The sequence below is a fragment of the Melospiza georgiana genome, chromosome 17 (genome assembly GCF_028018845.1).
Source record: "Melospiza georgiana isolate bMelGeo1 chromosome 17, bMelGeo1.pri, whole genome shotgun sequence".
Lineage (NCBI taxonomy): Eukaryota > Metazoa > Chordata > Aves > Passeriformes > Passerellidae > Melospiza > Melospiza georgiana.
In genome coordinates, this window is record NC_080446.1 from 7,744,156 (window position 1) to 7,772,008 (window position 27,853).

At 57.5% G+C, this 27,853-nt stretch overlaps 2 protein-coding genes across 3 annotated transcripts in view; both read right to left on the reverse strand.

Annotated features, from left to right (window-relative positions):
* Positions 1-707: 707 nt before the first annotated feature.
* On the reverse strand, positions 708-13,692 carry VSTM2L (V-set and transmembrane domain containing 2 like). Of its 2 annotated transcripts, none has more exons than XM_058036320.1 (4): positions 13,529-13,692; positions 5,524-5,693; positions 4,406-4,456; positions 708-2,006 (listed from the first exon to the last, which is right to left on the reverse strand). In XM_058036320.1, exons 1-4 carry the CDS (start codon positions 13,635-13,637, stop codon positions 1,695-1,697), a joined length of 642 nt encoding a protein of 213 aa, XP_057892303.1. In that variant the 5' UTR covers positions 13,638-13,692; the 3' UTR covers positions 708-1,694. The 2 variants fall into 2 exon arrangements, with proteins under 2 accessions (XP_057892303.1, XP_057892302.1); XM_058036319.1 differs by having other exon boundaries at positions 5,524-5,696.
* A 7,258-nt stretch (positions 13,693-20,950) lies between these two features.
* The window catches only part of CTNNBL1 (catenin beta like 1), a 48,084-nt gene continuing 41,181 nt past the window's right edge, over positions 20,951-27,853 (reverse strand). The window contains exons 15-16 of the mRNA XM_058036144.1: positions 27,229-27,301; positions 20,951-22,170 (exon numbers count right to left, since the gene is read on the reverse strand). Of these exons, the coding sequence (XP_057892127.1) occupies positions 22,082-22,170; positions 27,229-27,301 (162 nt within the window). The 3' untranslated portion in view covers positions 20,951-22,081. The remainder of the gene's footprint in view (positions 22,171-27,228; positions 27,302-27,853) is intronic.

The window sequence follows — 27,853 nt, forward strand, 5'->3', positions numbered from 1 at the left end:
TAGGGCACAGCCACCACTGCTGGAAAAAACTTGCTGCAATTATTTACAGCTGCTGCCCTGCAGCTCCTGAATGTTTTTCTCCGGTGCCCTTTGCTCCCCAGGACCACAGTTGTCCAGGTGGCAGAGGTGACCAGAGACACCAGCCACCCCTGCCTGCTCCTGCCCCCAGCACAGGCTGACCCCTCTGCTGGCAGAAAGAGCCACCAGCTCTTTCTCCTTCTCATCAGCACAGCGAGGGGCGAGCATGATGGAGGGCCAGGAATTACCAAGCTTCAGAGGAGCTGCAGCACTCCAGGCAGCTGGGCCAGGCTGGGCATTGTCAGTGCTGGGAGCTGCTCTCCCACTGCAGAGGCAGAGCCAGCAGCCTGCTTTGGGGACCCCACCTCCCACCAGGCTGGAAATCTGGGCTGTGTGGCCAGGATTTCACCTGGCAGCTCACCCAGCCACCCTACAGCACCCAGCACTCCATGGCCACAGCATGGAGCATCCCCAGCTCACCTGGCACCTCGCTGTACCTGCACCTCTCAGGGCAGCAGCTCCCAGCTGCAGCTTTTTAAAGCTCTGAGCCCTCAGCTGCAGGGGATGATGTGGATGCCCATCCTCATCCCCATCCCCAGCTGCCCCAGCTCTGCCCCTCTTTACCCGAGGCCGTGCCAAAGCCCAGTCCCCTTCCCGTGCCACAGACAGAGAGCACAGACAGCAGAGGCTTCCTTTAAAGAGCTTTATTAGCTGCAGCAGGTCTGATGGCGGCAGGCTGGGGGGCAGCAGGGGAGCAGCACCCGGGGGGAGGCTCGGGCCCCCCTCTCTCTCCCCGCAGCTCCGGCCCCAGCGGCCGCGGTCACCCTGGGGACAGCAGGGACGGGCTCTGCTGTTGGCACTGCGGCACAAGAGCCCCTGGGCCAGACCCTGCCGGGGCAGCGTGCTGCTGTGGCCTGGAGGGGAGGGATGCTGCACCGGGAGGGGGCCGGGAGCCACGGCAGCACGGGCGGCGGGATGGGCTGGACGGGGCTGGAGGGTGAGCGCCCCATCCTGGGTGAGATGCGAGGGGAGAGGAGTGATGGGTGCGAGGGGCCAGCGCCCATGGCACAGGAGGTGTCTGCCTTCCCGGGCACACACGGAGCACGGGCAGCTGCCTGGCTGAGCGATGCCCGAGGTGCCAGCAATGTGCCGTGCCGTCCTTCCTCTGCTGAGCTCAGGCCTTGACGTGCTGGGGGCTGCGGGGCAGGCAGGGCAGGGCAGGGCAGGGCGGGGGGATACACACGGGCTGTAGGATGGAGGCTGGAACTTAGACACGCACTGTGGGGCTGGAACCGAGCAACTAAACGGGGCAACCTACAGGAACAGGCGGCTGGGTCTGCGAAGCACGGGGGAGGGCAGGGAGGGTCCCGTGGGGCGCAGAGCTGGGGCACAGCACAGCCCGCGGCACCGCCCGCACGAGGCCGGGGATGGGGACACCACGCGTGGGCACACGCCCTGGCCCCGGGCACGGCCCCGGGATGCAGCCGTGGCACCGGCGGGTCCGGCCCCGCGCCGCGCCGAGCCCTGGCACCGCCGGGCCCCGGGACAGGGAGGGGGCGAGGGGCGCTGGACAAGCCGGGGGCTGGGGCCAGTCTCTGGCAGGGGCTGCGGGACCCTCGATGGCCCCGCTGAGTCCGGGGCGCGGGGGGGCTCCGGCGTCCCCCCGCAGCGCCCACCTACAGCACGCAGGAGGCGTCTGCCGAGCGCTTCTTGAGCTCCCTCCCGGCTTTGTGCTGGTGCTGGTGGTGGTGTGCGTGCGCTGAGCCCGGCGCTGCGAGCTCTGCCAGCGGCGCCTCCCGCAGCTCGGTGTCCTGGGGGTGCCCCGGGCCCCCCGCCGCCTCCACCCGCAGGTACGCCTTCACCTTGTGGTGCCGTGCCTTGCCGTCGCTGGAGTCGATCACCCGGCACTCGTAGGTCCCCTCGTCCTCCAGCTTCACCCGCGACAGCCGCAGCTTGTGGGAGATGTTGCTGCCGACCACCTTCACCACCTGCCTTGGGGCAGACGGGCGGTCAGGGACCCCCAGGACTCACCATTGCCACGCCAGACATTGGGGTCGGTGCCACCTCCGACCGTGTGCCACCACAGCACGCCATGCCCCAGCTGGCCAGGCCATGGTAGAGGCTGGTGAGGTTGGTGTGGGGACCAGCCCAGCCTGGGCCCGCGGGATGATGGAAGCCCCGGCTCGCACCCGGCCACGCAGGGCTCGGAGATCGATGCGGAACCACGCCGGCTAATTAGCTTTTCTACCAAATTGATTCGCTCTCAGTATTTATCACCCAATGAAATTTAAGACTTACTCACTAGCCAGAGCCGCGGCTGCTCTGGGCTGGGTCAATAAATCAGATTTATAACCCACCCCGAGGCCCCTGGCTCTGTTCCCTATAATCACACTGGATGGCAAAGGCCGTTTTTCTACTCGCCGCTGCATTTGTTAGCTGAGGATTTTATGGTGTTTGGAAACGGGGCTGAGAGGGGCAAAACCCACCCCAAACAGCACAGGAGGCAGCGTGGGGACCAGGACCCCTCAGTGTCCCCTCCACAGTGCTGGAACATGAAGACACCTGGCCACATGTGCACATACCAACACCCATGAGCACACACAGGCTGCTGCACTCAGCTGCCCTGCACACCATGGGCTGCTGAGAGGGAGCTGCTGCCACAGGTCACAGCCAGAGCCACCCCAACAGCATCTCAGGGCTGCCCAGTGGCCATGTGCAGGGCCAGGAGGTGCCAGGCCCTGGTGCAAGTGTGCCCAGATGATGAGACTGTCATGGGAAAGGAGCTTCAAAAAAAATACCTCGTTGGGAGAGCCAGGAGTCACTGAAATTAATGGCTGGGAAATTGAGAACTAATAAAATAAAACCCCAATTTGCTGGTGCCACCAGTGGCCATGGAGCCGCTGCCCAGCAGGTCACTGAGCCTCAGGAGGGGAGATTTTATGATGGCACATAACTGCTGTGGCTCTGCCAGCACAGGCAGGGCAGGGATGGCCCTCACTGCCCATGGGAATGGGGCAGAGCCCCTGGCACGGCCAGGATGGGCAGATTTGCTGTGCCCAGCCCCAGCTCAGCCCTGTGCTGTGCTATTGGATTCAAAGGCAGAAAAAATAAACCCAAACCCATCAAGTTTCACTGCTCTTCATCCCTGCAGAGCATCTCCAGCACCAGGTGTGTTGGTGGATAACACACAGCCAAGGGTGCCTGGCACGGTGGCTCCTCCTTGGGATTTGCATCCCCCCTCCCTGTTTGGCCCTGCTGTTTGTTCCCAGCCCCTGCTGTTGTGGCTGCTCCTCACATTCCAGCAGAACCACCCATGCTCATTTACCTCCTCCATTCCATAAACACTTAATGATCAAGGACATTCGAAATAACAACAAACAAAAGAGGTTTGAAGCTCCAGCCTCTCCCTGCTGGCTGGATCTGGAGGAGGCAGCAGAGACCTCGAATGATTCAAAATAAATCCTGGTTACACTTGCACACCCATCAATTCCATCCCAGCGTGCAATTAACTGCCTAATTATGCTGAAACATGCACGGGTTGAGCTGAGAGGGAATGCTGGCCCCAGGGTGGCTCCGTGCACCCTGGAGCAGGGCCAGGGTGGGATGCAGGGAGCAGCAGCCCCCCAAGCTCAGCAGACAGGGTCTGGCAGAGCTCCAGCAGCAGTCCTGGGACTTTGATGCTTGTGGGGCAGGGAGCCACAGCACCCTGGTAAGGAACAGATCCTGCAGGAACCTGCTTAATTTTGGATATGGATTGTGGGTGTCAATTAATCAGAGGGGACACGACCCCTGGAGGGCGTTTGTTACCACCAAGAGAACCATGCACTGATCCTGCAGATGGGTGCTGCAAGGTGATGCTCTGCCTTGGGAAGGGTTCCCCAGGGATGAGAGACTGATCCTGGGTGTGGGGGGCACCCATCTGAGGAGCCACGGGTGCCTGACCAACCCTATCCCCCCTTGCTCACTCAGTGAAGGAAAATGGGAGTGCCAGGAGAGGCTGCCGGGTGACAGTGGGAAGGTTTCCAGCACTGCTCTGTGTCTGTGGCACCCCCAAACACAGGGACAGCCAGGGGGGCACTCACCTGGCAGCAGAAGGCCAGGAGTGTTTTATTTAACTGGTTAGTGGCTTCCCATTCTGCTCACATGAGCCTAAATGGCTTTGGGATGCTAATCCTCTGAGTCAATTGGATTATTTTATCCCTGGCATTAATGTGTCACTCAGATGCTGGACGAGGCTCAGGGTGCAGGCTGTGCCTTTTGGTGCCAGGGAGAGCAGGGCAGCCACCCCTCACCCATGTCACCCCCAGGTCTCCCACCCTGGATTTCCCCACTGGAACCAGCAGGATGTCCTGCTGAGCCCTCAGCAAGAACCATCCCCCAAACTCACGCTGATTTTTGTCGCCTCTTTCCCGGGCTCCTCTGGTGGTGATGATTGCAGCTGTGGAAAAAGCAGGGGAGGGGGGGACCAAAGAGGGAAGAGAAATGGTCAGCTCAGCCCACCAGACCCCTTCCCACTCCCAGGATGGCTGCCCCAAAGAGGAAGGAAGAAGGTGAAGAGGGAAGAGAGGAGAGACTGCCCAGTCCCAGCAAACCCAGGCACCCAGGGCAGATGAAGCCACACTGGGTACCCGGGATGGGAGGGACCAGCAGCAGCACAGCAGCCATAGAGCATGGGGTGCTCACCCCCAGCTCCCACTGCACCTCAGCTCCTGGTGCTCCCCACGATCCAGGAGTGGGCATGGAGCCCTGATCACTGTGGCATCGCTGCTGTGGAGCTCTGTCCCCATCACTGCCAGCCCCTGCAGCCCCTGGCTGTGCATTCCCAGTGCCCCCAACATCCCAGACCCTGCCCACCCTCGACCCCTGGCAGCTCCCCCCATCCTGGCAGCACTGCCCTGAGCCTTCTCAATTCATGGCAGCACCAGCAGCAGCCCTGCCAAAGACACTACAATAAAGGCTCATTAAAATCCCCAAAGCTGTTTCCCATTCTTTGGCCCTTATCTCTGTGTGAACAGAGAGGGAAATAAAGAGAGGCTGTTTGCTGGACCAGTACACGGGGAAACAGGGGACAAGGGAGGGATGGAGGGTGCAGGGCCAGGAGGGATGGGCTGGTGATGAGATAGGCAAAGGCACAAACACAAGCACAGAAACGAAGCCTCAGCCTGGGACGGGTCCTGGCAATGGGCCAGGCACTCCCTTGGCTGGGAAGGACGGGCAGGACAGCCCAGCCCCGCTGTCCCTGGAGCATCCTCAGTGCAGCTGGACATTGAGCAGCCCATGCAGCCATTAATTGCACCACAAGGCTGCTCTCTGTCAGAGCAGAGGGTGAAACGCTGCCCTGTAGGTCTGCTCAGCACCGGGGGTGCTGCTGTGGGTTGGGGTCCCACCAAAACCCAACAGGGGCTGCACACAAAGCCCTTCCCCACGGGAAATGCAGGCAAGGGCTCTGCCTGAGGGGCTCTGCCTTTCCGTGCTGCCGTGCAGGAGGAGGACGAGGGGCGTTACCTGACTGGAAGCCCACGTCTGTTTGTCCGTCCAGTCCTTGTGGTTGCGGACGTACCACCACTGGATCTCCAGGGAGTAGGAGGGGGAGCCGCTGCCGCGGAAGGAGCACGCCATCTCCACATCCTCCCCGGCCTGCGCCGTCATGTCGTGCGGGGTCTCGGTGAAGAGAGCTGCTGGAGACAGAGCCGGGGCTGTGGGGCCTGGGGGACACAGCACTGTCCTGGCAAGGGACAATGCCTCCAGCAAAACGGGCAGAGCCACCAGGAGCACCTGGATCCTTCCCTGGGGGACACAGCACTGTCCTGGGGAGGGACAATGCCTCCAGCAAAACGGGCAGAACCACCAGGAGCACCTGGATCCTTCCCTGGATCCTTCCCTGGGGCACAGAGCACTGTCCTGGGGGAGGACAATGCCTCCAGACACATGGGCAGAGCCACCAGGAGCATCTGGATCCTTCCCTGGGGGACAGAGCACTGTCCTGGGGAAGGACAATGCCTCCAGACACACGGGCAGAGCCACCAGGAGTGCCTGGATCCTTCCCTGGGGGACAGAGCACTGTCCTGGGGAGGGACAATGCCTCCAGCCACACGGGCAGAGTCACTAGGAGCTCCTGGATCCTTCCCTGGGGGACACAGCACTGTCCTGGGGAGGGACAATGCCTCCAGCAAAACGGGCAGAGTCACTAGGAGCACCTGGATCCTTCCCTGGGGGACACAGCACTGTCCTGGGGAAGGACAATGCCTCCAGCAAAACGGGCAGAACCACCAGGAGTGCCTGGATCCTTCCCTGGGGGACAGAGCACTGTCCTGGGGAAGGACAATGCCTCCAGACACACAGGCAAAGCCACCAGGAGCACCTGGATACTTCCCTGGATCCTTCCCTGGGGGACAGAGCACTGTCCTGGGGCGGGACAATGCCTCCAGACACATGGGCAGAGCCACCAGGATCCTTCCCTGGCCAAACAGAGCCTACAGCAGAGCAGGCAGGTCCCAGCCATCCCCAGCTTCTTTCCCACCCATGTCCCCTCACCACCCCCAGCAGATGTGCCTGCCCCCCACCCCAGGCACTTTGCAAAGAGCAGTGGGGGGAAAGGGAAGGAGCAGGAGCCTGTGCCCCCCTGCATCCCTCAGAGCCCTGCCCCAGAAGGAGTGCAGGACCTGCCACACCTCTGAGGCGAAGGAAATAAACAGAGCATGATCGCATCTCACTCAGATCAGGACATAACTGCAAAACAAATCCTCACTTAATGCGGCCCCAAACAGGCTCCCACACGCCATATGGTTTGCTTTCCTCGCTCAAAACAAATATTGTTCAGAGATGTAATTAGAATTCTTTTCATCTCCTCTGGAGAGACTCGGTTGTTCCCTGGTACAGGCGGCCCCGGCACGCAGGGCACGGCAGGCGCTGCTGCCACCACCGGTGCAGTGACACCTAAGTGACACAGCAAGGGGACAGCCCTGCCAGCCCCCTGCACACCCCGGGCGCTGCCCAGGCTGCCCTGAGTCTCCTGTCCTCACTCACCACCTCGGCTCACAGCCACAGTGCAGGTCCCACTGGAGCCAGGGGAACCCTCTGGGACACACAGCCTGTCTGGAGCAACACTCTCTGCAGCCCTGATCCCTCTGAAAACCAATTATTACCAGCCCAGACAAAAAGTTAATACCTCTAATATCTCCCTGTCCCTCTGGACGCATGGAAATCCCATCCACTTATCGCTTTCCTTTAATCCATCTCAGCAGGGAACAGAGGAAAATACCCAGTGCTGGGGTTTGCCAAGGCAGGGTGTCCTGGTGGGGTTCCAGTGCTGTTCCCACATCCTGCTCATCCAGAACCTGGCACAACAGAACGTGGATTCTGTGCTGGGGAGTGGAGGGAACCCCAAGGGAATAGCTCTGGTGACTGAAGGCTATAGGAGGAGCAGGGGGGTCAAAATGTTCCTCTGTGCTCCGAGTGGTGCTGAGGCTGTTGTGTCATTTCCCAGCACTCACCCACCCATTCCCTGGCTGCAGCCAGGATCAGCTCTTGCCCCACAGAATTCCTGCAGGCAGGAGCAATGGCCAAAGCCAGCAGGTCCCAGCAGAGCCTGCACCAGCCCCAGCCACCACAGCTCCAGCAGTGCAGGGGTGAGGGCTCCAGCCAGGTCCAGATTGCTGTGAACACAATTAAAATCTGCTCCCACAGACGGGAATTTGGCAGATAAGCTGAGGAAGGGCTGGATTGAATCGAGTACCTTCTTTCTTTGTGACTTTAATTGGGAAGCGTATGTACTAATTAACCCCGGAGCTCAGCCACCTCCAAGCACATCCAGAGGAGCATAGATCCTGCAGATGGATACCCAGGGTCATCACCTTTGCTGGGGACACATCTTTCAGCTGTGCCCTCCAGCAGCACAGTGTGCCCTCCCTGATGGATGCCGTGGATGCTGGCCCCACCTGGACAGAGGTGACTCACTGTCCCCCAGCCCTGCCCCTCACAGGGACACCAGTGGGATCAGAGTCCCCCCAGGCAGCCCCCAGACTGGGCATGGACCCTGCACTGGGTCGGCCAGGTTGCCTGGACACTGCTCCTGAGAGCAGGGACAAGCCACCAGCTCTGGCCACTGCCCTGTCCCCACAGTGTCCCAGTCCCTGCCCACCCCAGCCCCATCATTCTCCCCCCACTGACACTGGAGCCACATCCCCACAGCAGGAGGGAGGGAGGGAGGGAGGGGGCCACTGCTCCCTGTGCTTTATGGGCTGCTACCTGTCATAAACTGAGAACACCAGGATCAATAAATCTTCCAGGAAATAAAAATCAGGGGAAATAAAATGAACTCAATGGGGAAACACAGATAAACAGAATTGAAAATGCCTGCTGGGACAGCTTGGTGCTCTCATAAACCAGAGGCAGACCTCTGTGGGCACCATCCCTCACCTTGGTCACGCTCTGCACGGGGAGGGGGCTCCAGCAGCGGGGATGGGGCTGTGCTGGGGCAAGAGCATTGCCCTGAGGATCTGGAAATGACCTCAGACCCCTGCTCTATCCCCCTGCCTCGTCTGTAGGCCCCACACAGCACAAAAAGCCCCTGCAGGACTCTGCCTGCCATTTCTCAGCTGTGCCAGCTTCCACAGCCCCCACAAGGCACCAAGGACAACACCAGAGCAGCATCACGGCACCAACTCAGGCTAATTGTTGTGTAAAGATGTACAAAGGACAATGAAATACGCATTGGACACTTCAAACGCCTGTAATCACCCGGTCAGCGCGGGTTCCTGCTCCGGGAGGGATTTTTTCCCTAAGCCGGCAGTCAGAAGCTTTTTTCCCTGCCCCAGCTCACTGAGCTGCAGCCGGGCTGGTGGGGTGAAAAGTGCCAAGTGGGGCTGGGGCTGGAGCTGGGGCCGGCTCCGTCCCACGCTGGGCAGGGACAGGGGCTGGGGGAGCTGAAATGTCATTCTGTTCCTGCTCCTGCCCGCTGGAGTGTCCATCCAGACCCTGCTCTGTGTCCTGCTGTGGGGCCGGCTCTGACCTGCTGGGTTTGTGCTGCACCACTGCAGGAAAAGCAAATGTGTCCAACAGGATCCACCACCATGGCACTGTCCCCAACAGAATGCACCACCATGGCACTGTCCCCAGGCACCCAGAGCCCGTCCGGCACCGTCCCCTCTCCATGACAGACATCCATGACCCCTCCAGCGCCCTCCCCTTCCCGCGGCTCCTGCGGCTGCTGGACAGCGCCAGCCCCGGCACAAGGAGCGCCACAAAGGCCCCCGAGACACATCCCGGCACACGGACGGGGACACCCAGAGACAGACGGACCCTCCTGGCGGCCACAGGACCCCCAGCCCTTGGCACAGCCTGCCTGAGCAAGAGCCATCCCGGGGATCGGGAGGCACCCTCCGGATGGATGCAGAAGAGGGCTGGGCGCTGTCCCAGCGCCTGGTGACCCACACTGTCCCCGCCGCGGGGACACCGGCTGGGGCACGGGGACAGGGCTGCCGGAGGCCGCTGCACAGGCCGGGCTGCAGCCTCGCTGCCCTGCCCTCCCTTCCCGCGGCCAGGAGCAGCTGTGGATCCTCTCCTCCTGCCGGGGCTGCTGACCCCGGGGCGCTGCGAGCTCATCGCGGCACAAACGCGGCGTGACGGCCGCGCCACCGCCGGCACAGGGCAGGCGGCCCCGGCCCCGGCCCCGGCGTGAGCGGGCAGAGGCTTTGGCAGCGAGCGCTGCTCTGCTCCAGCCGCCTCCCTTCCCTCGGGACGCTCGGGCTGGAGCATCGCGGCCGCGGCTGGGGCAGGGAGGCTCCCACCCCATGCTCTGCCCCTCTTTGCTGTCATATGAGCAGCAGAAGGAGCTCAAATTTGCAGCATGTGAATTAAAAACAAAACAAAACAAAACAAAAACGCACCTAACTCAGTGGATGTGATTAGGGCAGCGCTCACCTGACCGGAGAGCTGGAATTAACCTTGAAAAGTGCAGGTATTTCCAACAGGGCTGGGCTGCCCCAGCTCCTGCCCCCAGTGCTTCCCACTCCCCTAATGTTTATCCCCCTCAGCAAGAGTGAGGTCAGTGGGGAGTGTCTCCAGTCTGGCCCCAGATACACAGAGCTTTGTCCATGCAAGGAGACTTGCTGCTCCCATCTGGTTCCTGGGGACTCACAGTTCTCAGAAAATTCCCTCCCAAGGGGCCCAAGGAAGAGCTGCTATTTGATATTTAAGTAGCAAAGCCCTAAAACGGCCTTTTTTTTTTTGACAGCTCCCCGTGGGGCTCCGGCAGTGTGTGCAGCCAGCCTGCAGCCACCCCTCACTCTGGTGCTGCTCTCAGCCAGGGGATGGCTCCCAGCAGCCCAGGGGAGGATTCTCAGCTGGAATCAATAGGAATGGGAGGGGGCAGACATGATCAGCCCCCCTGGTCTCACACCCAGCACCCAAACACGAGCCACCAGCAGCTGCTGAGAGCTGCCCACAGCACACACAGGGGCTGGTGCCATCCCCAGAGCTGGCAGTGCCCGGTGCTCATGGACACCCTCCTGCCCAGCTCTGCCCACCCCATCACTGCTGAGCTCATCCCAGCCCAGCTTCACACGGAGCACACGGCACAAGTCACGATTGCACCCGTCACAACCAAGCCCAGCCAACATCCCCGGTGCTCAGCCGGGCACCCAGAGCCGTAGGGAGGGCACAGCCAGGCAGGAAAGGGTCCTGCAGGAGGGGAAACAGCCATGGAACAGCAGAGCTCAGAGAGAGCCTGAGCTGTCGAGGACAGGCCCAGGAAGGGCTGCCTGTCCCGAGGTGCACAAATCCCACTCACACTATGAACCAAAATCCCAGAGGAGCTGTGAAGGGGAGAGGGCCCTGCAGGTGCCCTCCTGGGCATCCGTCTGGCCCCTGGAGCAGCCCCTGATGAAAGAGGCAGCAGTGCAGAGCCTCCAGCTCCCTGGCCCACTCCAGGTGCTCACTCCAGCCCTGCCGTGCTGCCCACAGCCCCCAGACCTTGTGCAGCCGTGCCGGCTCTCGGTTCATTCCTGCCTCGCTCGCAGGGAACGTTATGATTAAAATTAGCTGTCACTGTCCTAACGTAATAATTCCCAGTGTCTGGCCCGTCGTCTGTCAGCCGCTTCAAGGGAAGAGAAAGCCCAGACGTTTGATGAGGAGAGGTGTCAGATGTAATTGCGTTGAATGACTGCACGAACAGCAGCAGGAAAAACACATCGCGTGGAGAATTCCCACCAGGAAGTGTGCAAAAATCCGGCGGAATGCAAAGTGTTTATGAAAGTAATTGATAGAATAATCACTGGGGTGTGCGGGAATCACTGGGGTGAGCAGGGCAGCGCCCTGGGGAGCCGGGGCACCGCTCCCTCCAGCCTCCAGCCGCGGCTCTGCTGAGGCGAGGCGGTGTCGCCTGCACACCATGCCGGGAAGGAGCCGGGCTGCTGCTCCTCACAGCACGGCTCCCCTGCCCCGCTCCAGAGCCAGCAGGCTGGGAAAGCGGCTGGAGCTTCCCAGCCAGCACAGAAAGCCGATGGCAGCAACCCAGCGTGCACAGGCTGCAATGGGGGGCATGAATAATTGAAGGCGCCAGCCTGAGGAGAGGAGAAGAGAGAAGGAGGAGAGGCAGCACTGTGGGTAGGGAAGGGATGGTGGGAAGAATCCTGTGGCTCAGATGCTCTCCCGGGGCAGTTGGAGCCCATCCTGGCTCCATCCTGGTCAAAGGCAGAGCCTTTGCTGTGGTGGCAGGCAAAGGACTTTCTTTGATTGTGACTTTTCCCTCCCCAGAGCCGTGGCTGCCCTGCGAGCAGAACGCCGCTGCCCACTGTGGGGTGGCAGGATGGGGGAGCCGCCCGCGCTCCAGGGATGCTCATGGCTGCTCCCGGGCAATTCCCTCGCTGCATCCGGCATGGACAAGTTAAAAGGAAGATCGAACACCCTCCGGGGCCGTGGCAGAGCCGTGGAGGCTCCTCCAGGCCTCCAGCCCCGGGCAGAGATGGCGGCGAGCTCCGGGCGCTGCCTGCTGTGGGCAGAGCCCGGCAGGACCTGCCCGTGCCCGGCAGCCAGAGCTGAACCCATCCCACTGCCCACATCTCCTGCTCCACATCTCCAACCTGCTGGACTCTCGTGGCGTGGAGGAAAAGCTGCACCAGCCAGTAATGAAATGATCAGTCTCCGATCTGCTAAACAGCGATTTATACAGGTTTTCAGCACACACAGCTTTTATCAAATTGGTATTCACCTACTGAACACAAATGGCTTATTATACATGACCCACTTATTCACTGCTTTTCAGTATCGTTAATAAAGGTTTCTGTTGTGATTAAGTGAGTTGCTGCAGAACTGCTCGAGTAGCAAGCTGTAATGTGGCTCCAAAGTGCACTCGCCCTCCCAGAATATTTCATCTCCTTGGCTCCCTGCTCCCTCGCAGCGACCATTTCACTATTTATTTGCCTATTGCTGAATTTCTGTGGGGAGCAGCGGTGGCTAATGGAGGCTCTTCACCCACCTTTCCATCTGGCACGCCAGCCTGGCAGGTCTGGAAACTCTCCTGCTGTGAGCCCCCAATGCAGAGGCTGATCACCCTTCCCTGGGCAGGCAGGTGCGGGACAGCACGAACTGCGGGACCCCTCACACCTGCCCCCCTGGCATGGCCCGAGGCGCCGTGTGCCCCGAGGCTCCTGGGGGCAGAGATTCGGTCCCTCCGCACACGGGAGGCCCCGGAGCCGGGCGGGGGAAGAGCTGGGACTCGGGCACTCAGCGTGTCCCCGTGGCTGAGATTGAACGCGCCCGTGTCACTGCACAGAGAGCGAGGAGGGTCTCAGCAGCCTCCTCGGAGGGGGCTCGGTCCCCTGTCACCTTCTCAAACCCACGAGGGAGCTGCCCCTACGCCAGGCTCCTCACCGGAGGGTGCAGGATGCAGGAAGAGGTTCCCCTTCCCAACCCGTGGATCCCAGCGGGCTCGGCAGCACGGACCCGCCGAGCCACGGCGCACCGGAGGAGCGGGAGGCGGCGGGGAGCCCCTCTGCCGGGGCGTGGGGCACCGCACGGCGGGGCGGGTGGCGGCACCGGGAGGCGCACGGAGATCTTCGCGGACGCGGGGTGCGGGTGGTGGCGGCGACACCGTGAGACACACGGAGACGGGGTGCGGACGGCGGCGGGCACCGGGAGGCGCACCGGGAGGTTCACGGACACGGGGTGCGGGTGGCTGCAGGCACCGGGACGCACCGCGCAGAGCCCCCGATCCGGCAGCCCAGCGGCGAAGGCAGAGGCCGCTCCCCGGGCTCCGGAGACGGGAGCGGCGGAGCCCAACCCCAGCTCGCCCCGGCTGCGCCCCGCTCCTCGAGCCGCCGGCGCGACGGACCGCGGCACGGAGCTGCCCTCGGCGGCGGAGCCCGACCGGGATCCCGATCCCCCGCACCCGTCCCGCCGCTCCGGCAGGAGCCGCCCCGACCCGCCGCCAGCCCCGCGGGGCACCGAGCCCAGGCAGCTCCCGCCGCTCAGCCGCCCCCTTCCCGAGCCCCGGCCGCCGCCGCCGCCTCACCGCTGCCCGCCGCCGGGGCGTCCCACGGGGGGTGCCGGGAGGCGGCGCCGAGCTGCAGGTAGAGCCCCAGGTAGTGGAAAATCCCCAGGGCCAGGGCCAGGGCGCCCATCTTGCCGCGGGCGCGTCCGTCCCGGGGGCGGCGGCGCCGCCGGGCCGAGCCCTGTCCCCGGGGCTGCGCCGCGGTCCCGGCGCCGCCGCGCTGCGGAGCTCTTCCCTCGCGCGGAGGGCGCCGCGCGCCGAGGCGGTGCCGCGGCTCGCCCGGAGCCTCCCCCGCCCGGCGGAGGGATCCCGGCCCGCGCGCAACCCCCAAGTTTTTTTCCCACGATTCATCCCCAAACTGCGCGGGGCGGGGCCGGACCCGCCGCGCCCACCCGGGACCCCCGGACCCGCCGGGAACCCCCCGTGCTGCCCCGCACCGCCGGGAACCCCCCCGTGCTGCCCCGCACCGCCGGGAACCCCGATACCGCCCCACCGACACCCCCCAGTGCTGCCCTGCACCGCCGGGATTCCTCGCACCGCCCCGCCCGGACCCCTCCGCCCCCACTCGGGACCCCTCGGCACCCCCGACGCCCCCCGTCCCGCCAGGACTTCCCGCCTCGCACTGCCGGGGCTGCCCGCACGGCCAGAGCCCCGCGCACGCACGGGTCCCTCGCGGGGAACGGTTTCTCCCTGGCATACCCGGCGGCCCCGGTCCCCGCGGGGAGAGGCCCCGGGCGCCGCCGGTCCCGGCCCGAGAGGCTTCAGCACCCGGGACAGCGCCCGGCGCGGCTCCGCCCGACCAGCCCGGCCCGGCGCGGCTCGGTCCGGCACGGCCCGGTACCGCCCAGCCCAGTGCGATCCAGCTCATCTCAGCACGGCCCCAGCGTCTGCCGAGGCAGGGCCGGAGGGGCAGAGCCCGGCGGGTGCGGTGCCCGGTGCTCCGGCCTCACTTCAGTGCCAGGGCCCAGCTGGGGGCACTTGGAGGGGTTTTCGAAACGTTACAGGAGGAACAAGGACACGCGTCCCCCGTGTATCCTGATCGCTGTCCCCGACTGTGCAAGACTTGTCTCAAAAGGAAAAACCTGCCCTGGGGTGGGTTGCAAGCTCACATGCACCCTCAGAGCCCGGCTGGAGTGGGGACAGTGGCACCAGAGAGAGCGGGAGCAGCCACCCCGCTCCTGACGCGAGCAGGATTTCATGGAACCGCTCGCATCCCCACGTCCCTTTGGGTGCATAAATCCTGAGGCCAAACCCACCGACACTTCCAGAGCTGTGCCTCACAGCGGGTCACAACCACAGCACCAGCACCTGTGCCATTCCTACACCTCTTCTGGAAAGCCTAAAATTCACCAAGGGGCCCCGTGGTGCCATCTCAGTGTCCTAAAGCCTGGCCTCAGCACCAGGGGAGGCACAGAGCAGGCGTCACTCACGCGAGAGTATCTGCATGCAACAGAGCAATCAAAAGGATATTATGTGCTCTCTAGATAAACAGAAAAAAATCAGATTATTTCAGGTGTTTTCTGCCATGAGATGACAGATGTTGGCTGCAAAGAGATGCTTTAAATTGGATTTGAAAATACTGACTGTATTTCCTCAGCCTTCCCTTGACAGGGCTCCAGAAAGAGTGGGGGGATTCTTCCCATTCCCCTCCAGCAAGGCAGGTCCCTGGCCAGGAGCTGTGCTGCCTCATACCTGCTTTACTAATCAATAATTAAAAAAAAAAAAAAAAGAAGTTGTACCTGCTGCAGCATTTGCTGCATGTCAGAATAAAGCCTGGCTCAGAGCACAGCATTGATCTCTGCCCAAGTTCATTACTCCCTCTGGAGTTAAAAGCTGAGGAAAGGAGGGAGCAGCAGTGACAGACAAATGGGCACCACAGCCATGCCCAGCTGCATTTACAAGTTTCCATGACTGGTTGGGATCAGAGGGTCTCACTCTGGGATGGCAACAGCACCAGTGGCAAAGGACTTCAGGTGTCCTGAGGTGAGGTTGCCTGGAGCTGCTGAGCAAACACAGCTCAGTCAGGGAGCAGCTCTGGGCTGGATACTAGCAAAGCAAAAGCATCACATCTCCCAGAGGCATGAGTGGAGGCAAACCCCATGCACTGAAACAGGGAGGTTCATGTGCCAAAGGATGGGGTTTGTGAAGCCCTGAATTAGGGGGTTCTTACACTGAGGGTTCATGTACTGAAAGATGGAGTTCGTGCACAGGGTCAATTGCAACAGGAGAAGCAGCAAAGCCAAGCACTCGTGTGCTCCACATTTTGGGTGACTGGCCCGGTCTCGTGGCTGCTGTCTGGCCCAGGGTCCACCCTCTGCCACTGGTCAGCAAGGGACTAAAACCAGGCCCACACTGAGGTGGCAGCTACAAACTGTGCTCCCCCAGACTTGGCACCCCAATTTGGGAAGCTCCCACCCACAGGTGCAGCCAGAGCAGAGCTGCAGATGTCACCCAGTGGTGATTGCACGTTCCAGGCATGGACAGGGGCTCCTGGCTCCAGCCCAGCTCCTGCACCCCAACACCAGGGCAGCACATCCCCACTGGAGGCCGAGGCCATGCAGCTGCACCTCGAGGGCTGAAACCTGCCCGTGCACCACCTGAGATATTTAAATCATGTCAGGAGGAAGCAAAGAGCATAAATTCCTCCTGGAGCCAGGAACACCTCCAGAGGCAGAGCCTAAATTAAGTCCCATTTCCAGCAGATTTTCTGCCATCACAGTGGATGAAAAACTGAGGTTCTGCAGGACCCAGCAGAGAGCGAAGTGCCAGTGCCTGAGTGTGAAGCTCGCTGTGAGGGTTCGGTTCTCCTCCTCTGTTGTAATCCATTGAGGGCTCGGGCAGGTGCTGCTGCTGCGGGTGCAGCCCCCGTGGTGTGACAGGGATGCGGGGGGAGCTCACTCGCACACGGGGGCGGGAGCAGAGCCCGATGCGGAGCGGGTCCCTTATCTGCTCTCTCGTTATTGCTCCGAACGGCCGGCACCGCCCTCACAGGGCTTCTCTTTCAGCAGAACGGGCCCAGGGACTCGCTCTCGAGGATGAAACACTCCTTATCTCTGCCAGCAACGGGTTCTGCCCACTGCTCAGTGCTGCTCGGGGGGGATAACACTCACCAGATGGAGGAAAGCAGCGGGCGCTTTCATGCAGTGAGACCACAGAGATCCCAGAGGCACCACATCCACCGTGGGCACAGCTCGTGTGCCTGTGAGGTTTGCACGTGAATTCCCTGGGACACCTGTCCATCAGGAAAAGGCAGCCTGCAAAGCTGGAGGGTGTGGTGGAGTTCAGAAGAGCTGGATGGGGTTGGAAGGGGAAGGGGGACAGCCAGATGAGCAGCACCTCACAGGCCATCAGGCTCAGGGGGACACACAGACCCTGAGAGGCAAAAAGAACATCCCTGGGGACACAGCTCTAACCTGGAGTTGCCCAAGGACACCCAAAATGAAAGCAGCATTGGTCCTTCCTGCTGGCTCCTGAGTACTGCTTGTGCTCATTCCAATGCCAACACCTCATGTTCCCTTTTGACAGCAAAAGCTGCCCAGCAAATGGAAGAAAAAACCTTAAACCCAATACCCCAGAGCTGCTGAAGCACTGGGGTCTGCCTCATGCATTATTTTGAAATTCACCTCTTTAAGGGTTCATGCAGGGCACCCCAAGGCTCAGCTCTGAGCTCTCCTGAGGTCCAGGAGCCAACGCTGGAATTTGCGTCTGCCTGGGAGAGTGAATTGGGTTGTTCATCTCTCTGACGGGCAGAATAAACACCCTCCACATTGATACCGAGCTCATTTCTGATACTTGTTTAGGGACTTGACAATTCCTGTATAAAAGGATTTCCTTCCACAGCTGAAGTTTGACATTCCTGCATTATTAGATTATTTGCAAAGGTCTGCGTGCGCTGCAGGAAAACAACGCTCCCGCCAGGCAGCATTAGAGCCTGCTCCTGCACAAATCATCCTGGGCACAGCCAGCCATGGAAGCAGAGCCTGTTGGATCCCCTGGAGCAGGGAGGGAGCAGCCAGGGAGGCAGTGAGTGGGAGCTCAGGGGAGCAAACACAACCCACCCACCCAAACCACGACAGCCGCAACAGCATCAAAAATAACAGACCCAGCAGGAGAGGGGTTTTGGGGCACAGCCCTGCCTAGTGGCATGACCTGGCTGGGAGAGCAGTGGCAGCATTTCTGGGCAGGTTCACGCGGTGTTTTTGTCCCCCTGCCTGTTTTGGGATGGTCACAGCCCTGTGTCTCTGGCTCCCCATGCTGGGGAGCCCTGAGAGTCCCAGCACACTGTGGGAAAGGCAGCAGGAACCCCCCACCCCCAGCATATGGGGGCTTTGGGACTCAAAGGCCTCTGCCCAGAGCAGCCCCTGCACAGGGAAGTCTCCAAAGCATAAAATTCAGAAGAAAATGACTTGAAAAGAATTATTTCTTCAGAGAACTCAAGCCCGTTTCCAGGTCATTAACTCCTTCCTCTGCAGAACCCACCGCCAGGTTCCTGATGGAGAGGAGCAATATCACAGGTGTCCATCACTGTGGAACAGTTCCCTCTTTCCAAACAATTAAGCACTAAAAAAATTAAATGTAAAAAAAAACCAAACAAAAAATACCACAAAGCAACCACCCCTTCCGCCTCCAAACAATTTCCTGCCCCAAGAGAAAAGCTTTCCCTGAGAGCAAGGCCTTAAAAGAAAAAAAATATTTTACAAAATCAATAGTGTAAGTGACTTATTTCGCAGCTGATGGTTTGCTCCCAGTGCTGCCAGCCTCTCACTGTATTTAGCACAGCCTCAGTCCCTCCACTGGGATATCAGGAGATGTTCCTCAGACATGATTTACACTCATTTCTCCCCGTTTAGGGAGGCTCAGCCGGGAGCGCAGCTGAAGATGGATTTGGACACACAGCGAGGATGGTTGGTGCCTCTCTCCTGTGGCCAGGGGGAAATGCCATCAGCTCCTGCCACTCCCAGCAAGAGGAATCCAGTGCTCCCACCCTCCCTGACACTGCCAGCACTGGGGTTCCCACTGCAGGGATGGTGTCACCATCCCTCCCCCTTCCCCTTCCCCAGGACTTGCACCAGGATTTCCCCAGCCCCAGCCAAGCCCAGCCCAGCCTCAGCCCAACCAAACCCCTCCAGGGCAAGCACCTCCATGGAGCAGAGGAATCCACAGAACGAGGACAGCATCTCCCTCATCCTTTGCTGCTTTCCTGCTTTTAAATCCTGCTCTGGTGCTCAGCTGCAGAGCCCTGAACAGTTCCCTGGCAAAAGGGCATCACAGTCCAGATGTCGGGGTGACAGGCTCATCCCTGCCTGCAGCAGCCACTGCCCACAGCTGGTTTCAGCCTGGGGCATCCCCAGGGCTCAGAGCTCCCCCCACTGCACCCCAGGATCCTGCTGCAGAGGGAGGCGTGAGGCACCGTGGGTGCTCTGCTGAACAACACTCTGCCAGCTCCTTTCTCCTGGAGGGCAAGATTCCTCCTTCCCATCACCAGAGTGCCCCATCCATCATGTTCCCTCTAATTACCTTCTCATTTACCTCTTCAGTCAAATCTGTTTATAATCAGAGATGAGAAAGCACAGCCCAGGGAGGGGTACAGTGGGGAGGGGTCTCTGTCCCTGCATGTTTTGCCGCCCTGTGCCAAGGCTGGCCTGGTACTCTGAGAGCAGAGGGGGCAGGGGAGTGTGGCTCAGCACAGTGAGGGCTCACAGAGGAGCCAAGGCCACCAGGCTCCTGTCACCAGTCCCTGCCATCACTCCCAGCAGCCCAGAGTCCCACAGGTGCTGCCTGTGGGTTGTGCCAGTCCTGCACCCTCTCCCAAAACCCACATTTAGCTCAAAAGCCAACAGTGATGCTGCTGTTCCAGGGCCACAGAACCAGCAGGGTTAAAGCAGGGCACAAATCCCCCTGTCTGCAGCCTATGGCTCCTTCCTCAAGGAAATCTGTTATTGGCTCCACCTTTTAATCCTCCCTCAATTACAATAACGTCATTCTCCACAACTGCCAAGACTCGGGGTGCCCATCCTCACACCTCCAAGGCTTTTCTGTGCTGCTCAATATGACAGCACAAATGAGCTGGCTAGGAGCAGCACATTAAGCTGGATAATTACCTTAATTAATAACAGTGTGCCCAGGTGGGCCCCCAGCCTCTCCCAAGGACCAAGGCAGAGGATCCAGTGTTTCCCAGCAGTGGGGTGTGGGGCCAGAGCGTGGGTGCATGGCAGGGCCTGCTGTGGTTACCAGGATCAAAATCAAGTGGGCTCCTTTGGAGCAGTGGGGTTCCTCCCTCTGAAAGAGCTTGGAAATTAGAAGAGAATAATTTGTCATCCACCTTGTAAAAGCCTGATTTGCAGGAACCATCTCTGCACAAATTCCTCTGCAACATCTGGAGCACCTTCATCCATCACAGGGACAGTGGCTGGGCTGGGTGGGATGAACACACTGCCATTCCCTAATCCCACAAATTCTTCTTTCAGCTGGGGAACACAATACTCATGGCAAGGCACTCCTGCTCCCCAGGGGCAGCACCACAGCCCTGAGAACTGTGAGGGACAGTGCAGGGGTGGCACCCTGTCCCCAGCCCTGCAGAGGGAACACCATCTCACCTCACAGGATGCTGCTGAGCCCAGGCCCCACCATAGGCTGTGCCCATTCCTTCTCCTGATCCAGGACAGCACTGACTGCTGGCAGCTGGAGCAGTGCCAGGACCCTTTCCTGCTCCCCAGGGAACCCACACACCACAGCACCATACTTTTGGTTCCTCCAGCCCCTGTCCCTTGCTGCAAGAGCTTCCAATGTGAGTTCACTGGCACAACCCCCCGTGACAGTGACCAACATTTCACTCCCAGCAGATGCTGCAGGAGGTTTTCCCCATCTGAGAGGAGCCAACTCAGAGCAGGGATCATGCACTGCACACCCACAGCAGCTCACCAGCTGTGCATGGACATGATCACATGTACACACACACACGTGCAGCAAACAGCAAAACCAGGCTTAAATGGGCACTCAGATTTAAACTCACCTTGCCCTTAGGCAATTCACTGAAGTTTTCTCAAGACCTTCCCTGCCCTTTTCTCCCCCACTTCTCACCTGAAGCTGTTCCACATTCACTAAGTCCCCTTTCTGCCCTGCCTCAAACTCTCTGTCTGAGATCCCTCCCTTTCTCCTCAGCTCCTCCAACACAAGCACAGTGTGAGGACACAGCCAGTTATCTTCCAGGGGAAACCAGAGACCAGCTCTGACCACAACTCCACTGGTGAGGAAAGGGAATGATTCCCAAAATCAAGTAAAAACCTAAACACATCTGAAAACTAAAGGAAAAAACACCTCTAAGGAAGCAGATTGAAAACAGAAGAAAGAAATGAGGAATTTGACAAGTTCTGCACAAAAGAAATATATTTTTGCAGCTTTTTGTGGCTGCTGAAGCCACGACTTCCATGCTGATGCCCTGAACACCAGTGTTCAATAGCACCAGGCCAGCAGTGCCTGTGCAGTGAGGATTGAAGGAAGCCTTTAAGCTTGCCTGACAATGCATTTTTCTTGGAGATAAAAAATGAATGCTGCCAGCATGCAAATCTCTCTAAATTAGGCACGGCCCAGCTTGCGGGAGCCACGATGGCTTGTGATGACAGTCATTAACTTCAGCAGCAGAAAAGAGGATGCAGGAAAATATCCTCTGCTACTTCCCATCCCAGCTGGGAGTCCCAGCTCAGGGAAGCACTGAGTCTGGCACAATGACACCCAAAACCATACTGTGGCTGATAAGAATGAGCTGTGGCCCCTTTCCCTGGGGCAGGCAGGGCCATCCCTCTGCTCTCAGGGACTTGCTGCTGCTCCAAGAGCCAAGCTCCCTGTCCAGGAACCACAACACTGGTATTCTACTGAAAAGCACAGCCAAGACCAAAAACTGACTGTGAAAGCAAGGCAATGGAATTTGGGGATGGCACTGCTTACCTCCCCTCACTCTTAGTTTCTGGGTAAAACCCCAATGGACACATTCCCTCTTTTCCCTCTTCAGGAGGGAACAGTGACCAGCCTGTGCCAGAACCTACTTTCAATTCCCACTCACCTTTGGGAAGATGTAACAGGAATGGCTGATGTGGCCAATTCCTGGATCTCAGTGCCACTGAAGAAGGGATGAACTGGACACACACCACCACCTCAGCCTCCCTGGTTCCCATCAGAGCAAGGGTTGTACATTTTCATTAATGGATCAGGCTGGAATAACCTGCCAACAGTCTCTCGAGCCAGGCAGGCTTCCTCTCTGCCCTCCCTGCCACACATACATTTGTATTGTTTCACACTGATCCTTGGCAGCTTGATTTAGGGGGGAAAAGATAAAAAAGATGAGAACCTCATGCTGGCTTTGTGCTAGGTATGCAGCTGCAGCCCCACTCACAGAACACTGCTCAAATAACAAACCAGCAACTAAAAAAAAAAAAAGCAAACTATCTTTAATATCTCCCAAATCCCATTTAGAAGCAGTTTCATAGAAACATCACTTTGATCGTGCAAGAGAGGCTGGAGGAGGGGCAGGAGGAGGGAGGATGGCGCCAGGTCCTTGTGGGCAGACACAGAGGTGTCTCAGAAATTCTCCAGCAGATCCAGGATCCGTTTCTGCTCACTCTCCCTGAACTCCTGGTTCTTCCCATCCCCGATGTTCTCCGCGTACTCTGCAGGGAGAGAGAGAGCACAGGGACACAGGCTTTGAGTGCCACAGCAACAAACAAAGGGCCACAGCTCCTGCACACACCACAGAGGAATCTGCACCCACACTACTGCAAACAGCCACATGGGAATTAATGCAAGGAGCATTGATAGTTTTCCTGCCCATCCCCAGGGTTAAAGCTTTGCATAACAAACACTCATTAAAGCTCCTGTGGCAGACAGACACAGAGAACTCCCTGCTCTGGCCCAAACACACAGCAGCACCCAGGAGCACCCATTCCCCGGCATGGGAGTCATGGCATTATGCCAAAGAAATGCCAACAGTACCATAAATCACTGCAAATCACCAGCTTCCCAGGTCCCTTTGGACACTGAGTGTCATCAGGGAAGGTCAGGCGGGGTCTGTGACAACTGTTAATTATTCCCAGCCCTGGGTTTAACCTGCTGGCTGTCCAAGCATCCTGAATGAGGATTTTTGCCCAGGAGACCCCAATTCCTCCATCTACCCAGTGCTTTTAACCACACAGAAGAAAAGCCACCAGTTGAGATTTAACTACAAACTAAACTACTTGTCATCAGGCAGAGGACACCAGACCCTGACCATGGTTTTGCCCATCCATGCACACGGCCAAACAGCACAGAACTAAACATTCCCTCTGTAGCTCTCCTCCCTGATATTCATTTGGAGCTGGCAGCTCTCATCCCCTACCAGCTCCCTCCTTCCTGCAACCAGAACCTGCATTTTCAAAGACGGTTTAAAAAGAAAATATGAAAAGCAAGTTCTGAGCTGCAGAAGCAAGGAGCTGAACAAATCTGAGGAATCAGGAGCAGGCTGATGGTTAAGACAGCACTTCCCTGCCTCTGCCTGCTTGCATTCTTTCCCTTCTTCCAAACAAACAGAACAGCTTGTATTCAGCACTGAATGGTAAGTTGCTGCAGAAAGTTTGCTTTAATATTTATACATTTAGCACAGCTACACGCTCTGAGCTCCATCAAAGCCTTTGTTACAGGAGCACTGAAAGCAGTGGGGACAGGCAGAAGTTAGCTGATGTGGGAGTCTTCCCTCCTGTGTGTACACACTCTCTCTCTCCATGTGAAAGCAGTAGAGTTCTTTACCAAGCCTCTGGGAAAATATTTTTAATATTTATAAACCGCTCTGGTACCTGTAACATGAGCAGGTGGTAATGCTGAGGTTTGCTGCAGGTGAGCCTGAGCTGCCCACTGTCCCAGCGAAGGGACCAGATCAGGGCAGCTTCTCTCGGTGTATGAGCTGCTCTGCACAGCTCTTAAAAGCAGCAGAAAGCTCCTGGCAAGGAGGGATTCCCTGTAGCTCCCTGTGCATGGACTGATTGCTGGGAGGCAGCTCAGCCCTGCCGTGCTGTGCGGGCTCTGGGCTGGGCTGGGAATCCAAACTCAGGCAGGAGATGATCCCAGTGCACAGCGATGGGGTCCCCTTCTTAGCTCAGGCTCCCCTGTCCCCTCAGGCAGTACCAGAGCCTGAGTACTGGGGCAGCTGGAGGAGCCAGCTCTGTCCCCAGCAGCCCCATCAGGGTAAGTGCCTCTGGAACAGCTGCAGTGGATGTGTGCTGGAGTTTATTGCAGCCCAAGGCAACACTTCCCACCTGCAGTGGCCTCTCCAAGCCCAGGTGAGGGACAGCCATGGTTTCCAAGCCTGGCACAGCCAGCAGCTGTGCTCCCAGCTGTAAGGATGGCCAGACTGCTTGGACTAGGGCTGGAGCAGGGAGCCACTGAGTGGCACTAATGACACTGCCCTTCCTTTGTACTGGGAGATCACCCAAACAAAAACAAGACACAAATTCTTCTTATCTTGTCCAAAAGCTCAGCATTTCTCCTTCTAAACATCTAGGCTTTGTAAGACTAAAACCCCTGTTAATCTAAGGCAGAATGTTTACTGGGTTATGACAGCTGCTAATGCTCATTTGAAGCATTAGCAGCTTGAAGACACCAGATAAAACCCCCAGAACCAGGCTTAAAAAAGTAAATCTCCAACCGAGATTTTACGTATTTACTTTTTTATTTAAAATTCCACCACTTCACTGAGACTGCTAAAAAAAAATCAAATGTAAGCTGCTCCTGCCAACAGTTAACCAGAGCTTACACACTGCTGTAGCTACACAAAGGGAAAGGGCCCAAGATTGGTTTCTGCTTCATTAGACAAAATACAATGGTTACAGAACAGTAAAAATCAATTGGGAAATACTGAGGCTTGTAATGGATATTGGAAGCTCTGGAGCCTGCACAGATGGAGGCACCGTGAGCCAGACTGAGCTCCATCCTCAGAGCACACTGACCCTTCCTTTGTGTTCACCTGTGCTAACAGGTTTGGGCTGGAATGTGCAGCAGACATTCCACATGCCCAGCTCCCAGTGTGCCTGCTCACCTGACACCAGGTGTGAGGGGGGGCTCAGCAGGAGCAGCTCTGACAGAGCTCCTGAGGTAGCCAGGATCAATGGCAAGTCCCTCTGGATCAGTGAGGAACAGGGAGATTTGCCATTCCAGAGCCAAGTATCACTTCAGAGAAGCCTGTGCCTCACTCCATTCCCAATGACAGATGGAGATCAGGCACCACCCCAAGATACAGACACTGCTGCCATCCCCAATCCAGCCTCCATCCCCAAAACATCTCCCTAGCCAAGGTACACACCACTCAAGTTGTTTTCTTCCAAAGCATAAACTAACTGTCCTGTTGCAAGAAATGCTTGATCTTCCAGAAAAAGGAAGTGTGGGAGGACTGGTCAGCCTGCAGAAATGCATTAATGAGCCTCCTGTTATTCCCTGCCCACTCCTCCCCCTTGAAAGCTCCACCATAAGAAAACAGTCTCGCTTCCTTGCTTGCATCGTAAGTAATTCTGAGCCACCCCAAGGGATCCATCAGCTGTCAGGTTGCCAGAGAAACATGGAGAATATGTAGGCCATAAAAATCAAACTAAAAACTGAGCATCTAATTAGTATGCAAAAATAGAAAATAAAAACTGAACAAGAGCAAAACACTGAACGAAAAGTAAAAATAAACCAGCCCTCATCTGTCCTGAGAGCAAGTTGGGAAGTAGCCTGGAAACATTTTCCAGCCAAGGCTCAAGCTCCTAATCTCTCAGTCACTTGCAATAAAGTCTTGTGCAGTTGACTCCAGGGAAGTTTTGGAAGCCCCTTGCTACCCCAGCAGCAAACTGCAGGCTCCACATCCAAATCTCTGTTCCAACCCCTTGGCTCCCCTGGGAAGCTGTGTCCAGGGAAGTGACTCCTTCAGAGAACAGGTGCATGTCCCTGGTGCTGCTGCTGTTACAGGCTGGTGAATCTGTGCTGACTGTGCATGTGGACACAGGTGTGTAACTACTGAAATGCTCAAATTTCAGAGCCCAGACTGCAGCTGAGCCCAGTGCTGCTTCTCAGGTCCCACTGCAGGACTTCACAAGAAATTTATCTACTAAGAAATTTATCACTGAGGTTATGATTATTGTCTTTAAAAGTCTCTAAAACTAGCAAGTTTAAGAGTTGGGGAGAGCTGCAGTCAGAGCCCAAACTCTGTACCCATCCCTGCATTATCAAGAAGCCAACATGCCCCTTCAGGCAGGGAATGTGCTGCTGCAGAGAGCTCCAACCCAGCACGACCCTGAGCTTGCAACACCCGATATAAGCACAGAGAAAGTTTCACAATGCAAGTCACTGTCTGGGAAAGAAAGAATCAGATGAAATTTTAATGCAGCTGCCCTCCAATTCAGCTTGGTATGTAAGTCAACACCCCAGAGCCGTGACCGTGAGATGTGCAAATCCAGCAGGGTGTGCAGACAACTCCCCCAGGGACACACGGCCCAGGGCAAGTGTGGGAATCTGAACAGGGATGTGGCCATAGTCCACATTGGAAAGGGGCAGTTTAGAGGCAGGAATTTTCAAGTATCAGAATTAAAATCAGAAAAGACATCCTATGCAGCCCCCCTGCTCAGCAGCAGGCATTAACTTGCACTTCATTGTTAAAGACAAGGGCCAAAGAGATTGCCTATAGCTGCAGGTAATTTCACATTGTCAGAAAATCACTCTTGATTTTGTCATAGCAGCCAGCCCTCTGATTCCTTTTTTCCTGCATATGAGAAGGGAGAAAACCGACAGGTTTTGCAGGAAATAAGCTGAGTGTACCTGCCATTGTTGAAGTGGGGGCAAGAAAAGCCCAGGAGAACACCATTGCTCCCCAAGAAAGCAGAAACAGTGAAATACAGCCCACTATCCCAGAAATGCTGTCAAGCTTCCCTTCCCTCCAGAAGAAAAATAGACTCCTTTCCTCACACTGAAAACAACACAGCCCCTTTGGAGCAGATACATTCCATAAGGAAGCATCTTCTCCAGGCAGCTCTGGTTCCCTGCTGCTCTCACTAAGTCTCTCAGCTCTGAGGGGCCATGGGAAGAGGCTGAGTCCTGCCCTTCTCTCCCCCAGTTCCACTGGCTGCTGCTGCTGAAGGACAGCAGGCTGCAAAGGAGGGCTACAGCTCAAATAGGCATTGCTCTAATTCACCATGAGCATTAAAAATAACAAGCAGTACTTTAAAACTAGGATTGCAAATCACAACAGCTACATTTTAAAGCTATGGAGGATACTTTAATGCTATAATCCCTATTAATTTGACACTAAGAACAAGACAAATACACCACGGGTACTAATATGGTGCAGATGGTAAAGTGCAAGGCCATGTTAATGAAAGATGAGACTCCACTATTCTTCCCTCTAGCAGGCATGTGCACTTCCCTTAAATATTTACTCTCACGTTAATGTCAGCAGTGAATTCCAGCCAGGCTGGAGCTGATGGAAGCGTGCAGTGATGTGCTGCTCTCTGACAGCAGCTACAGCAAGTGTCCTAACTGGGAGGCAAAGCAAAGCACGCCACTAATCAGGGTGATTCCTGCCCTGCCAGGATCTCAGAACACTGCTCAGCTGCTGCCTGGAGATGCTCAGGAAGCCAGGGAGAATTACATGTGAAGGCTCAGCCTGCAAAGCCATGACCAAGCTGTCCCTGGTAGCAATGAGACACTTGCACAAAAATATCTCTACTCACCCTTCAGGATGTGTCGAACAATTTTAATGGAGCTGCCTCTCATGTTCAGGATCTGGTGGACTCTCTGACGAATCTGATGGAGAGTAGGACAGAGAAGAAAGAGATTTTCAACATGAGTCCATGCACAGCCCCACGTTTTCCCACTTTGAGGGATAAACAGAGACCTGAGCACCACAAAAACCAACTCAGTCTTGGCAGCCCTCAGCATCTGCTCAGGAACAACAAGGAAGGCACACGGCACAGAAATAAGAAGCCACAGAATGCATTCACAAACCCCAATGTATTCACAGAGGAAGCAGAGATGCAGCATTTTGCACACATCAAGAAAAGCTGTAGCTGTGCTTTTGTGAGACCTCCTGAGAGCATGTCCCTTCCCCCTGCTCTCTCAGCAATGGCATCAACATGGCCTTTCCATTTCAAACCCTGACCTTGCTCACACTGATTATATGAATTTAGTGACAGCAATCAACTTCTGTCCCCACTAATGCCCTATCTGCTGCAACTTGATGGAGCTGTACGGACACAAGTGCAATAAACAGGAGGTTTCCTCCCGAAAAGGAAATTAGAGAAACAATTACTCAACACAGTATTTGCAAAGATTTAGAGCCTTGTCTGCCCCATGAAT